Source organism: Maniola jurtina, chromosome 16 (genome assembly GCF_905333055.1).
Source record: "Maniola jurtina chromosome 16, ilManJurt1.1, whole genome shotgun sequence".
NCBI classification, from domain to species: Eukaryota; Metazoa; Arthropoda; class Insecta; order Lepidoptera; family Nymphalidae; genus Maniola; species Maniola jurtina.
In genome coordinates, this window is record NC_060044.1 from 8,328,474 (window position 1) to 8,344,680 (window position 16,207).

Genomic DNA, 16,207 nt, shown 5'->3' on the forward strand with positions numbered 1-16,207 from the left:
AGTATCCTACAGGTTTTCTTGATAGACACGACGGACGGACAAACAGCAAAGTGATCCTATAAGGGTTCCGTTTTGCCTTCTGAGGTAATAAACCCTAATAAAACGACACGGCTAAGATTATTATTGACTGGCAGTGAAGATCTGAAGTTATTATGCTTAAAAGTCATATTTCCTGAAAAGGATTCTTATTATAAGATCAATATTAGCCATTTCATGTAAGGAGATTTAGTTACAGCGAGCAATATACTGAATAGACAAAAGATTGTGTAAGTTGGGCGCCAAGTGCGTGTGTTGATAGATAGCATCACAATTTGTCCGGTTTTGCAAAACAGACGCAATATTTATGATGTTTACATGTTTAGGATATCCGCTGTTTAAATAAAATTGGTCATATTCTTATTGCTAACAAGGAAAATACAAGTAGATATAATATAGAGTTTACCTACTCTCAGTTGAGATCGAATTCGAACGCTAAGGCTTTATTCGCACTGCATCCGATCCGAGTCCGGGAATTCTCGATCCGAAGTAGCTAGCTAGTAGTAGATCTATATTTGTACCTAACTACCTACCTATCGCGCACTAGATCGGACTTTCGTTTTATGCATCGATGTTTTATGGCTTCAGAAAATGATAGATAGGTAGAAGACTTTATTGGACACAAAACAAGAAAAAACCAAGTTTAAACAAGAAACTATATGTATATAAACTAGTTACAACAATTTTACAAATAAAATAAATTTGGATCTAGCGCGCAACCTTTCAAACGGATTCGGATAGGATGCAGTAGGTACGTAAAGTCGAGCCTTAAATACTTGTCATCAAATAAAAAATGTCAAATCCATTTTTCTCTAAGATTGTCGATTGCACCTGTATTTACCTCTCACGCTTTATTCGTAAAGTACCTATAGAGACTACGATAAATACTCACATTGCACTCTACTACCATTGGTGCGATGTCGTCTGTACTCCCGCTCCCAGGCGGGGGGTTCCCTCCAACTGGAATCCACGGCGGGGGAGCGTGGCTTGATGCTCACTGGGATGTAGCTATTCTTGTCTGCGAGAAACACCACCTGCGATTTCATAATATCTCTTTTAAAATTCTTCGATCACATGAACAAATTATGGAGACGGTATATTATGCGTTTAGGATAAAGAGTTTGGTTTCCTGTACATGAAGTCGGAGCTTTGGCGCCGGACCATAAATTAGTGTCACAAATAAAAATCATCACAGTACATAATTATGAATGCAATGTTGGCAATAATGCCATTGCGTATTCGTATAGTATGAATAGAGATACACTAAGTTAATATTTACATATCGACGCGTAGTTCGGCGGAACACCTGATAGCCCTGAGATAAAGCCTACAGACTCGTAACTACGTCCTTCCGCCAAACGCGACTTTGTCTGCCTCCGACGAACATACATGTGTACAACTTCCTTTTAAATTAGCACCATAACATTGACCCACAAACGTTTTGAAAGTAAAACTGAGCGATAGTAATTTACTGCGAAGATTGTAGTCGACAAGCTTTCAGCCTTTATGGGCAAAAACCAACATCAACCGTCGAATTACGGTAATTCACCATTTCACAGTCACGACCCCTTGATAGTTTTTCACCAAAAACTGTTCGAAATACCAAGTAAAAGATAAAGTGTGCCAGGGCAGTTCGCACGCCGGAACCTACTACGGGTATTATAAAAATTGGGCCAGTGGAGTAGGTACCTGGGTAAGCCAGTAGTCACTGTCACCACACCACTCCGACAAATTGATTTCAATAAAAGAACAAAACTATTTCCGCCGGTAGAAATGAATAAAATGGTGTCGAGATGGCTAATGTGATCTGTACTTATTCTATCTTGAAAATTGTTAGTTCTGATGACTTAATTCGAAATATCTGCAATTCAGTGGCCATGCGATGTACGTATATGTATATGTTATTAGTATCAAGATATTATTATGCTTAGGTAGTATATCATGTGACCATAAATAAACTTTTCATAAACTTTTTGATGTTGCACAAATGCTTTTAATAAGGGCAGCATTAATAGAGAAAAGAGAGGGAAAGTTTTGAAAGAAAAAGCAGTTTCAGAAATGGGTAATTTGAAGGGAATTTGTGGTGCGTCGTGGTCTCTACATTTGCATTTGTTATTTATTCCTGTGATGATAGCGCAGGTAAAGCGCTGGTCTTCCGTGAAAAGAACATGCGTCAGATCTATTTCACGAATACAGAAGAAAAAAGTTTCTCTTCTTTTAAATGACCCAAGAGTAAGATAAATCTATTCGGTAGGTACTGTAAGAATCAGTAGAATCGATCGCGTCGTACCTAGATACTTCTAGAGCCTCACTTGTATATTGTATGTATATCAAATCTTTGAAAAGAGCAACTGCCGAGTTTCTTGCTGGTTCTTTTCGGTAGGAAAGGCATTCCGAACCAGTGGTAGATGCTTTTGACGATTCAAAAGAACTTGTAAAAGTATAATTGAATAAAAATATTTTAAATTTTGAATTTTTTCGAATTTTGAATTTCACTAAGTATCAAACTAAGATATCTATCTACCTGGCGGATAAACACAAAGGTAAGGTAAGGAATATTTTGGTCAGGGTATCGTTTTCATCAATGAAGACGTTGACAACAGGTCGTCTAGAAATTAATTTATTTTAATTAAAATGGCATGGGAAGCTGTCAAATGTGGGGCAGGTAAACGCGACCACGTTTATGGTGGCGTGCAATGTGAGTCAAGTAACTGACACTCCATCACACGCCGGCGGCGACGCGTCGGGTCACAGATGGCTATCTCTATATCTTAACAATGCTATCAACTTTGTACCTAGAGTCTATACGCACTTCTCACGAAAGCTAATCTAATCATACGCAAAATCTGCATTATCAATGTACACAGCTCAGTGAATGTTCATAACTTTGTATAAGCTTAACTTACTTTGGTATCATATCATTATTAAATACTAGATGATGCCCGCGACTTCGTCGGCGTGGATTTAGTTTTTTGAAATCCCGTGGGAACTCTTTGATTTTCCGGGATAAAAAGTAGACTATGTGCTAATCCTGGATATTATCTATCTCCATTCCAAATTTCAGCCAAATCCGTCCGGTAGTTTTTTCGTGAAAGAGTAACAAACATACACACACACACACACACACACACACACACACACACACACACACACACACACACACACACACATACAAACTTTCGCCTTTATAATATTAGTGTGAAGTGTGATCTTGAATTACAAGTGTTTTGCGCTCAACTAAGTAAGATATCAGTTGTCACCTGATGCAATTAAGTGCGCTGTGCTTGATTGTGCCAGTCTGAGATAAAATGCGTTTTTTTAAACGCGAGCTACCTACCGCAATTATAAGGATCTTATATGCCTAGTGACCGTGGCGTAATTCTTTAGGCTTCTATCAGAACTAAGAATGCTTTCTTACTTTATAAAGCAGTTTTATTCTAACCTAAGGCACGACTTTTCCAGAAGTACGTCGTGGCGCGGATGGAACATATTGTCTTTGTCTCCTTTGTGTCCGAGACAAATAAAAAAAAAGTAAGGTTTGGGTTATATCACGTGGTTATATGGAGGTGCAGGTCCTGACTTCTGCCACATCGAAATGCCTACAGGTATTTAAGTAACAGGCAGGTTAATTAGGGTTACAGGTAGGTCATAGGCCCGTAGATTGAGAAAAAAATGTTGTACCTACCTACTCAGATGTTACTTAGCCATTGTTTTCATTTTCGTCATTCGTGTCACGTTCTTTTACCTATCTTAAGATTTATTTTTGCAAAACTACCAAGATCACCACAGTCACGAACCAACGAAAAGGTTGATATTAAGATCTACTTAGATAATACGAAAAAAATAACAAATAGTACATATGTAGTTCCATTGCTATGTGGTAGTCGTTCCTCTACGAGTAAATCTCTTCTTTTCTTCTCTACGTAATATAAAAAAAATCGCAATGCGCCTTTGTCTGTGTATTCGTACTTCTAGTGGATTTCAATGCGGTTTTCACTATTATTTTAGGGAGACAGTTCAACGGTTTATATACGCATCACAGTCATACATGAAACCCATACGTATGGTAAAAAAATTTGAAAAAGCCCCCGACACAAAAACCTCTTTAAGAAAACTAGAAAAGAGCTGATAACGTTCAAACGGCTGAACCGATTTTCTTGTATCATAGCTAAGAACACTCTCGATCAAGCCACCTTTCAAACAAAAAAACTAAATTAAAATCGGTTCATTAGTCTAGGAGCTACGATGCCACAGACAGATACACACGTCAAACTTATAACACCCCTCTTTTTGGGTCGGGGGTTAAAAAGAAGCAGGGTGCAATTTTCATTAGCAAGACTGGGTCTACAGAATGGATAAGCCCACCCGTGCGAAGCCGGGGCGAGTGCGTTTGTCACACTAGTATTATAAAGGCGAAAGTTTGTATGTGTGTGTGTGTGTGTGTGTGTGTATGTTTGTTACTCCTTCACGCAAAAACTACTGGACGGATTTGGCTGAAATTTAGAATGGAGATAGATAATATCCTGGATTAGCACATAGGCTACTTTTAATCCCGGAAAATCAAAGAGTTCCCACGTGATTTCAAAAAACCTAAATCCACGCGGGCGAAGTCGCGGGCATCGGCTAGTAAAGAATAATAACCGATCGAGATGGCCCCTACGCAATGTGTTATTGTGTTTATTGCACAAATCTCCCGGTGGCCCGTTGTTCTCCACGTGTATGGAGGAATTGAGCAATCAATGCGTGCTGACCACCTGCGATAGCAACTCGCGCGTGAAATGTACGTACCTTTGTCGATCTCTAGCTTATCGAATTATCACAATGCCTTGACTTAGGCCTGATTTACACTTTGTGATGCAGGGACGAGTGATTAATTAATAAGTATTTTGTTGATTGTTAGGTTTACCTAATCCAAAAGTGTTCGTTAGTATGCTGATTTTATTAAGTGATCACTCCATACTTACACTTCTCACCTGCATTTGCTATTTAAGTACCTAAGTGTAATCAGGCATCAAGGAAATCACTACGACCGCAAAAGACGAATTTTTCAGTAGGTACTGAAAATGAAAATGACGTCAGCGGCATAAAGCGCGCCGCAAAAATGCGTGTCAGCGTCGACCTTGCGGCGCTTGCGCTATACCTGTGCATTTTGCGGATCGTCTTTTTACGATTTTTTTTTTGTTAATAGATAAGCCGGAACACGTATTCAAATAATAATTATGTATCTTTTTAAATAAATAAATATATTTTAATAAAAGTTAAACCTTAGCTAGTTTTGTTTGAGTCCTTGTCCGTGCAAAATAATACTCAGACGCGCACGCGGCGTCGTCAATCGCATGCGTAAGAAAATACCTAGTGTACCTAATTTTAAGTTTTCATTTTCTAGTTTCATAGTTTATTAAATAGTAGATTTCAAATAAACTATTTTCGGGTAACATTATTGTATTTTGATTTTCATTCCATGTAATATTTAGGCGTCAAGGTAGGTTAGCTGCCTCAATCAGGGAAAGTTGTAAAATCAATACTTAATCCATCACTAACTCTCATATTTTTTACCGATTTCAAAAAAGAAGAAGCTCTCAATTCGATCTGTATTTTTTGTATAGTTTGTTTGCGATGCTAAGCAGGACAGAACAATAATTTACTTAGCTGTCGTGCGACACTTTTACGCTGCTACGTTTATAATAAAAAACCGCAAATGCAAGACTTCCATTGAAAGTGAGAGTTTTCGTTCGTGACTGTCATCATACAATCAGCACTTTTTGCCACATTTTTTTTCTACCCACTCAAAACAATCGCTTTTAGATTAGGTTAGGTCCTATCTATGAGAGGACACTTTTTAGGACAAAAAAGACAAGGCTGGTGTTGAAGAGAGTTAGAATATTAGGTCTATTACAATCCTGATCCGGTTCGAAGGGCCGTGTGGCTACTGGCTAACTAATATAACCTAATTTAAGCGCATTGATAAAAAATAAACCCTATCTAACCAACTTGTAAAAATAAAGTCTAAAGAAAAGTTATAGATAGATACAAAATATTTTTATCAAGCAAAAATGTTGGTTGTTGCCATCATAGTACGGATTTTATTAGCGACTTCTAAGAACAATCATCCCAAGTCATCGTCTTTTAAAAATATTTTGTACTAGATGATGACCGCGACTTCGTCCGCGTGGATTTAGGTGTTCTAAAAATTCTGTAGGAACTCTTTGATTTTCCGGGATAATACTATCCTTTGTCCGTCCCCAGGATGAAAGATGTATCTGTACAAAATAGCTGATGCCCGCGCCATCATCTACTGTATTGAGGTTTTTAAGAACCGCGTGTGAACTTATCAACGGGTAGGCTGGAAAAAGCTAGCAGACCTACAATTTCACATTTCAAAATATTTGTAACTAGAGGATGCCCGCGACTTCGTCCGCGTGGATTTAGGTTTTTAAAGATCCCGTGGGAACTGTTTGATTTTCCGGGATAAAATGCCTATGTCAATTACAGGGACGCAAGCTACCTCGGTACCAAATTCCATACAAATTGGTTAATCGGATGGGTTTTTAGGAATCCCGTGGGAACTAAGCTAATCCTGTACCCGTCAGATCGGTTAAACTGTTAGGCCGTGAAAAGGTAGCAGACAGACAGACAGACATACTTTCGCATTTATAATATTAGTATGGATGAATAATAATATTTCTCCGCAAGTGCGGTATTTCCTTACAATGATAGCAACTGACATTGAGCTAGATATTCGTAGCAGCCGTTTGGTAAGCCGCTAATAAAAGCGGCATGTCTTTATTCGCCGGGATGGCTCATTGTTCTGGGAGTGTTATCTCTTGCATTCGTTCAAGGTTGTGTTGTACATAATATGTATATTAAGTAGCTGTGAAACTTTATGCTAATAACATAATACATTTTTTGTAAGCACCTACAGTTTTTGCGGGCAAAGTTTTCAGATAAGGTTGTTTTTAATAAAACTTACCGGGTCTTGTTCGCTGCCATCCGATTTTAAAGCTTCTCTTGTTTCATTCTGTAAAATAATTATAATAGTAAACATTAATAAATAGTACTTAATTCAGGATTGTGTGAAGCGGTGATAATGTGGTGGTAAGCAGTGGTAGGGCTTAGACTTTGGCCTCCTTTTCGGGGATTCAGGGTTCGATCCCGGGCATCCATGTTTAACTTTTCAATATAGCATCTGATATTAATGGCCTACATATCTAAGAGTTCTCTATAGGTAATATTCTCAATGATTTGTTAAATCTGCTAATCTGCTTGACCAGTGTAGTATGTAGTCTAAACATTTTCATTTTGAGAGAAGACCCAAATTCAATTTATGGGTTGGCACGGCGCGGATAGGTTAAATACTTCTACGTTAAACTTATGTTGATAAAGATTGTTGATAAAATGCTCTTATAATATCTACTGAAGGTAATAGGAGCATTAATTTGGATGATAGAAAACTTCCTTACCTTACTAACAGCAGTCGGACCTGGTGGGTCATCTCCTGATCCTTCGTGCAGTTCTGCAGAGCCGCCTATTGAGTCCAACGACTCCGTGGAATGTTCTATTGATTCGGCCGATGCACTGTCTAATCTTGTGTGGGATATCGCTGATTGCACTCGCTATAAGAAAGATATCCCTAGTGTTATTATTTATATGTCTGTATATATCTACCTACTTGTAAGTTCAGAAATGTCCGTTGAGAAACAGAGTAACTGACAGCTAAACGGTTTACGAAGGTGAAGTGGCAATGGGCAGGGCACATAGTTAAACACAAGTGTAACAAAAAATAATTCATTTCACTTACATGGGAAATAAACAGGCTGCAAACGATGATAAATCTGGAACAAAACATGTATTTTAAAATTTTGAAAATATTTAATGTATTTAGTATTTTCATTAAATATTTTCGAAGGAAGAATTATTATCGATATAGAGCCCAAAAATCGTTTTCATAATGGATTCTTCATTTGGATCTCAAATACTATTTGTCATGGATATAACTTGAAAAAAAATGACAGACTTTCATACAAACTTTCATCCCCTAGTGGAATTTCTAAAAACCCTTTCTTAGTGAGCACCTACATCATAGAAGGAATCCATTGTCCAAATTTCCAAAGCCAGGGCTTAGTCTGTGCATTGATAGATTAGTCAGCACAAGACTTTTTATATGTACAGATGTTGTTTTGACTATAATAGAGGTATCTGAATAAAGGTAAATGTCGGGTCAAAAGACACGGCAGGGTAATGACAGGCCAACGGAACGAGCCAATATCGGCGTCATTACCCTGCACTGTGATCTATGAAATTGTTTTGCCAGCGGTAGCCGTTGCAAAGGCCATAATCCAATTTAGAACTTCATCATTACTCTAATCAAAAACACACAAAGAATCTGCTCCCGTCTAATCAGAGACAATGGCAAAAACCTTTTCAATCGGGATTGGTTTTAATATTCTGAAAGAAAATAGATTTGAATTCAAATAGCTTCGCAAGGCATGGATCGCAATGTAATTCGTTATCTATCTCTAATATACTGCTAGGTATTCGTAGGTACTTACTTTGTTTTCGTTTTATTTAGTGAGTTATAAAATTGGCAATTTAAAACAGTAATAGAGTCTATAGTAGCTATCTAATTGAGTTATAGGTACTTGTTTCAGTTATACAGTTGTGCTTTATTTATATTATTACTAAGTTTTAACTATTACTAATATTAACTACTAAGCTATTACCGCTTTATCTTTCTTTGAAGCGGTAATAGCTTAGTAGTTAAAACGTCGGTTTCCTATTTGGGGAGTGCCGGGGTTCGACCCGGGCACGCAATGCGCTTCTAACTTTTCGAAGTTATGTGCATTTTAAGCAATTAAAAATATAACTTGCTTTAACGATGAAGGAAAACATCATGAGAAAACCTGCATCCCTGAAAGTTCTCCTTGGTGATCTAAAAGTTTCTTCGTGATGTTTTCCTTCACCGTTAAAGTTTTTGATATAGTGTGATAAAATGTAAGTTATATTTAATTGCTTCGAAAGTATATAACTCCGATAAGATAGAGATGCCCGGGATCGAACCTGGACCCTCCGGATAGGAGGCTGACGACTTAACCGACTTAAAAGACGTCTAAGCTCTTCCAAGGTATTAAGTTAGATACCTTATTTTTCCCTAAGAAACTGCTGCTCTGCCACTGTCCTGTGGGTAGGAAAACCAAGTAAAAGAACAATTCGTGCTTGCAATCACAATTAATCATATTGGAATGTTGGAAGCTCAGTTATAATCGGCGCGCGTGATCACGGTCAGGATTCGGCCCGTTACCGCTGGACGGTGGACCATGGCGTAATTTTCAATTTGAATCGACGGTCATTTGTTTATTGCATTGCTGACAAACGGCGTAGCTTTTATAGTATTCGTTTTCAATATTGAACGGTAAAATTTTTCGGCGAATTTATTTTAGTCTTGGTAGGTACATTGTTCATTGCCTTTACTGAGTAAGAGTCACTTAAATAAACAAGTACAAGACCGCTGGACGAGGTGTGCCTTATTTTTCAGAGCAGTTATTTTTCCTGCCGATTCGAAGCGCCCTACCAAGCGTACCGGGAGTTACCTACAAATGACACTTTGTGTCAGATGGTTTTCGTGTCCTTCGTGTTGATGCTATGCTGTCAGAATGTCTCATCTTTTTTTCGTAGTGAAGAAAGATGTTCATTCTAGTATGATGTACATTTAGTTCCGAGTATTCTCACAAGAGGCTCACCGCTCACTGCTGCTATAAAACGGCGAAAATCAATTTGCTTCAAAAACAAGTCGGCAATCGTAAGTCCAATTACGTACTCACTTATTGTAGTCGTAGAGATCAGTAGTAAGAGCTAACATAAATTGCCGATTTTGGTCTGAAACCGACATTTTTATCCAACAATCATTTGTAGAGAAAAGTTGACCTGTGTTCTTTTCGCGGAGTCTTATCATTATTATTCTTTCATTCGGTTTTCTTAGATAGGCATTATATGGACATTATTCAGCTTCTGTAATGTCCACATATGGCTTAACTATGGTATATCTATACAGCCTGATATTTGGTTTTTATTAAAATTATATTAAAATCACAGCATGAGATTTTTAGCATTGAGGCATGCGCTCTACCGCTGAACAGCTTTAGAGACATAAGAATACAATAATATATTCTATCAAAATTTAATTATATATGAAGACTTAGTGAAGTAGATTCACTACTTTGATAAAACCCGTTAGTCTACTTTGTTTCAGATTGGTCTCAGACTGATAAATTAATCGTCGTAGACATAAGTAATTTTCACGTAGAACAAAAGACATCAACGAGCGCGCTGCGCCATAGTCGACAAACGTTTTACAAAGCTATCACCGTTATGTTAAACCTTTTTTTTGCATTCATTTTCACGAGATAACACGTAAATTTTTATTTTCACTTTATCTATCTGTCTTTTTGTTAATTTAATACTTAAGTATTATTAACTTTCGCTAAAAACGGCCTCCCTCCTTGTTAAAATCTGGAATTGATCCTAATTCCTATGAGAACCGTTTTCCAGCTAACTGGAAGTTTGGTTCATGGCTACTTACATGTATCCAATTCTCTAATCTTAAGGTAAATTATTTTGACGATTCAAAAGCACTCGTAAATGTCTACTTGAATAAAAATCTATTCTATTCTATTCTCTTAATTTTTGCGCCACAAGGAATTCAAGGAAAAGAAAAGAAGAACAGACAACAATCAGAAGCAGATACTTAAAAGGCGGCCTTATCACTTAATAGCGATCTTAACCAGGCAACCTTTAGATTAGGGAAAATATACATACAAAGATGATAACCACATAGATGATTAATTAGTTTTGTAACATTTTAATATACTCGTATTATCAGATAGTGTGTAATAGTGGAAACGGTTCGGAAGCGTGTCGACCTCGGCCAGCTTCCTACTTCTCGGCCTCGGGTCTTCCTGAGCACAGCTCCTCAGCTGATGTATCGAGGTCGGTAATATTAATTGCTGTAATTACACTTATGCAATATTATCTTCATGAAAATTTTATGTAGGTTAGGTCCATACTTACTCAACAGTGAAGAGATAAAAAGTAAAAGATAATCAAGGTATAATAAGTGTAAGCATAATTATTTATTTATTCTACGTCCTAGCATGATATCTAAATTAAATGAGTGTAGATATATTACGTTTATTATTTTTAACCTATATTTTTATACTATTATTACCTACCTATTATTACTATTATTATTTTCGAGAAAATCTGTAATTAGCCATATTTATCTATGTAATTAGCATTTAAGACTCTTATTATTATTACTTCGCAGTAGATTTTCCTTCTATAAATAAAATAAATAAAAATAGGTATACCTAGTGTAGGTACAATATCATTTTTTTTAACTAAACAGACTTGCACTTACTTCAATTAAATTACATGGTGTGATAGGTAATACAAATATTAATATGCCTAGATACTAACCCACTATGCTTATTGAAGTCACATACCAAATATTAGTAAGAAATCATAAGATCTACCAGACTTATCTGCATCCACAGCCTGTACCTAATCAGAAATTACAAACAGTCACGCAAAACAAATATCAAGCACTTTAATACTTAATTACTTAATTTTTACTTTACTTTAAATTTTATATTTAATAACTTACTGTATTATTTCAACACTTATAATTTGTGTAAATGACATCAGATAGTGGTTTTTTATTTTATTTTTTATTTACAGACTAGCGCTAGGCTGCAATCAAACCTGCTAGCAAATGATGATGCAGTTTTTAGATGGAGCACGCTTGCCTTGAAATAACCTATTCACACTTGACTTGAAGGTACCCATATTTATTAAAAGTATATACCCATATTAATGGTTTTATAAAGATATAGTTTTGCTTGATCAGCATAAAGTTTATGAGCAGTGGCGGAACGCACCGTTAGCGCACGCCTCGGGTCACAATAAGCACTTTAAACCTTGCACATTGTTTACTTTAGATTATAGAGCAGACTTACTTAGTAGGATATAGGGACTTCCTAAAATTATTAAGTATATTTTTTTTACTTTTAATTTATTTAATATTTTATTTACTATATTTTATTAATATTTTATAGAATTGTCAGTTATTATTAGGTATACCTTTTTAAACAAATCTTTAAAGAGATAAGAAATAGTCATATAAAGTATCTTTAAGAAGGTAAGCATTTAAGGAAGCCAATGAAAGCTAAAACTCAAGTTTTTTAGGTTTCCGTACCTCAAAAGGAAAAACGGAACCCTTATAGGATCACTTTGTTGTCTGTCCGTCTGTCCGTTGGGTCTGTCAAGAAAACCTAAGGGTACTTTCCGTTGACCTAGAATCATGAAATTTGGCTGGTAGGTAGGTCTTATAGCACAAGTTAAGGAATAAATCCGAAAACCGTGAATTTGTGGTTAAATCATTAAAAAAAAAATTAAATTGTGTTTAAATTTTCAAAGTAAGATAACTATACCAAGTGGGATATCACATGAAAGGGCTCTTTACATTCTAAGACAGATTTTTATTTATTTTTATGCATAATAGTTTTTGATTTATCGTGCAAAATGTCAAAAAAGATACCCGAGTTCGGAACCCTCGGTGCGCGAGTCCGACTCGCACTTGGCCGGTTTTTTACTAATTACTACTATCACATAGATTGATCATAAAGCTTACCTACCTACTAAATTTTAATGTCTTTTATGACTAATTTTAATTGGAAATCTCAAGCTTGACATAGCTTCCCACAATAGCAACTTTGTAATCATGGGTAATAAAGGATATGAAAAACTGAAATAAACCGAATATTTGAAATTTAATTGTTTATTAGCAGTTCATATTTTTGTACCTACAAAGTTCCATTACTCTGCTCGACTTTTTATTCTGTGTTGCTGTTCGCATATTAGACAGATACGGAACAGCCGATTAGAAGTAGGTACTGAATTAATGCTGATATTCCAATTCAACAAAGGATTGTGGATGCTGTTATCAGCTCTCAGTGCCAGTAATGAACAAACTAGCTTCAAAACGCGACCAGGTACTGCTCTTAAAAAACGACCATGGACAAACGACTAAATAATATTTTATATATAGTATAATGCGTACAAATTGAGATCTCACTCGCTATTTTAACAAGTGTCATGTGAAAAGTACGATTTTAGTCCTTATTTTAAAGGTGACCCGTACTATCGACATGACAGTATCGACACATAGAGTTTAAGAGGGGTGTCTCCGTCACTCGCTCCATACAAACGTAGTTCGTCTCTCATTGGAATACTAACCAATCATACTCAATGGAATTTTGTAGAAACGTTCGAGAACTAATAATATCTATGCCTGTGGTTTACAGATTTCAGTTAAAATATTCGGTTTCAAAGTTACGCGGTCTTAAAAATTCACATACAAATCTTTGAGGCCCTGTAATTTTAAAACATATTTTAAGAAAAATCTAAAACAACACAGGCACAGATATTAGTTTCTAGAATATGTCCGCAAAATTTCATGGACTTTGGTTGCTAAATATTCAAATGAAATTGAGACTACGTTTGCATGGAGTAAGTGACGAAGAGAGCCCTGTTAAATGGCCAATGAGTTCTCATTTTGTACGGATTATATTTTAAAATCTAAGCTATAATACTTCTTTCGTTTGATAGATCAAGAAAAGGTTGTATTTTTTGTCATATGGATTTTTTGACGTCATAGTATAATAGGTCCATGACGGAACACAATTAGACGAAGTCCTAAACGTGCACAGAGTAGCTTTACTTCAATATTAAGGTAACCTACTTGTCTACCAAATTAGTAACGACAAAAAAGACATTTAACATAATCAATTTTCACTAAGTAGATACTAGAAAAAGCTCGAGAAAAGAAACGGTTCACTTTTGCCGGCGACTAACGAATTAAACGGCAAGTAATAACGGCCACTAGAATAAAATAAACTGGCAGCGTTTTAATTTTTTTGCGACAAATAAATTAATGTCTGATAATAATCGAGTTCTTAATCAACAAATATACTCGGAGACAAAGTTCGAGAAAGTTGAAAAAGTGAGCCAGTCGAAAAATACTCTACTTACTGAAGTAAACGCAGTGTAAATGATAAATATTTATATTAATTAAAAAAACTGTTCAGAGCTGACACCATAAGAGCAATCTGACACCTGAAATGATTATTTTTATTTGCCATTTAAATTTTTACATTTGGTCGGAATTATTGGACGCAAATCATCGACGGCATTTATTCCATTCAAGCGTAGCGGGGTCACAAAACTAGTACAAACATAATTTTTCGCGGCAGCTTTATGCCTGTTAATCCGTCTGACACCGAACCGAAGATTTGCCAATATTTAACTATCTATTTCTATGCATTGAACTTTTAACACCTACTTCCGTAATGGAACCTTTGCATTCTTTACTGTGGTCCGATAGTTTTTCTGGTGCAAAATTCGAGCTTCGAATTCTTCGCAATATTTTGTAACACCAGCTTGAAGTAAAAAACCAAGACCATTATTTTTCAAAAAATCGTAAAAATTTTGAAAACGAGACTTTAAAAGTTTCCAAAATCCGATTACTTTTTTACGGTCACTAGAGTTCATTAATATGTCGTCACTCTAGTTGAAGGCAGACATATTTTTTTTAAATATTATAAGTATAGTACACAATAGGTCGAGATGCCAATCGGGATATGAGGCGGGGGAGGTGCTCCGATTGTCATCTTGACCTGTCGCGTACTATAGGTAGTGCCTTTAGTGCCTCAAAACTTTTTTTTATGCTACGATCACTAATATCCAGACAAAAGCAATTTTCAGCCCTGAAAGTTCAGTACTTGAACTCTAAAGAAAATTAAAATAAACCCGTTTCACAGACAGCTTGTTTTTGATAAATTATAAGTACATTGCAGAAATGGATATCAATTTATATATTTATTTAAATCCTTTATGAAGGACTAGTTTATGCCTGTGACTTCGTCCGCGTGGACTTCACCAGTTCTAACCCTACATTTTACCCCCTTAGGGGTTGAAGTTTCCTTTATATATTTAAATTATACAGTTTTTTAGATATTTTACAGTTTTTTTTTAATACAGTTGAGGGACGCGTGGTCTAGTTGTGACGATAGATCTATCAAACGAATGCAATCGTTAAGCGACGTTGACCCGATTCAGTAACTGGAAAGGTGACCGGCTTTGGAGGTCCGAATTTGGCCTTTTGTTTCCTCCGTGCCTTGAAGAGCATCCCGGTTATTATCACTAAGTACGTCTGATAACAACTGTAAAACTTAAAGAGTCAAAATCTCGTTGCCTTAGTGAGTTGTATGCGGAAAGATCTGGGAACCTACCGCATTATTGTCCCATAGAGAACTCCTACCATAATATGATTAGTGGAAAGGAGTCACGACACTCAGCAATGAGGAATACGACTATAAATAAGGGTATGAAGCGGTTTGTTGAGGGCTTCTTCTCAGACCAGGGTGCGTTTGGAACCTTTGAAGCTTTAGTTTTAACGCACATCTTTAATTATTATCTTACAAAAATTCCAAAATTGACAATCTCCTACCCTATTTGAATAAATGCTTTAATATGTTTCATAGCAGTTATGTATACATTTTTATACCATAAAGTCAGTAAATAACTTTTTTCGTAAATAACGTCTTTTTCACTTACCTCACATTTAGTACCATTTTGCACAAACGACTCACTTTGCGGTCGACACTTTCCGCCTTTTCTCATTTAATCATACACCACACAAACCGAGGTAAGATACCATGAATAAAATACTCGTTTATGAAGCACTTAACCGTCCGCGTGAACTCGCGGTTAAAGTTAACGCCGGTTAGTTTAAAACGTACATGCGTCTTTCACGGCGGTTGGCGGTAAAGTGCTATTGCAGCCTCTGAATCTCTTCATCTGTGAAATACTGCATCGCATATTTCTTCGGTTGGTGATGCCTTAATGGCCTAGGTGAAGATGGTGGTATACTAGTTTTCTAGTTAAATATTTTGGTAATTAGTCATGACCTCAAAAGAAAGTGTTTAAAGGCCGCTTTTTCACAAGGTTGCGTTGTAAGAGATCTGTGGAGAACCTTTTATTACTTTTTTCATGACTTATAGTTTAGATATAGAGATATAGATAATATAGTAAAACCTTACATGAACTGAACGCCTAT

General features: G+C 36.2%; 1 protein-coding gene across 1 annotated transcript in view; it reads right to left on the reverse strand.

Moving 5' to 3' along the window:
* Window positions 1-15,848, reverse strand: part of LOC123872962 — a 31,142-nt gene extending 15,294 nt beyond the window's left edge. The window contains exons 1-5 of the mRNA XM_045917586.1: window positions 15,706-15,848; window positions 7,835-7,868; window positions 7,497-7,649; window positions 7,007-7,054; window positions 929-1,070 (exon numbers count right to left, since the gene is read on the reverse strand). Of these exons, the coding sequence (XP_045773542.1) occupies window positions 929-1,070; window positions 7,007-7,054; window positions 7,497-7,649; window positions 7,835-7,868; window positions 15,706-15,722 (394 nt within the window). The 5' untranslated portion in view covers window positions 15,723-15,848. The remainder of the gene's footprint in view (window positions 1-928; window positions 1,071-7,006; window positions 7,055-7,496; window positions 7,650-7,834; window positions 7,869-15,705) is intronic.
* Window positions 15,849-16,207: the final 359 nt, after the last annotated feature.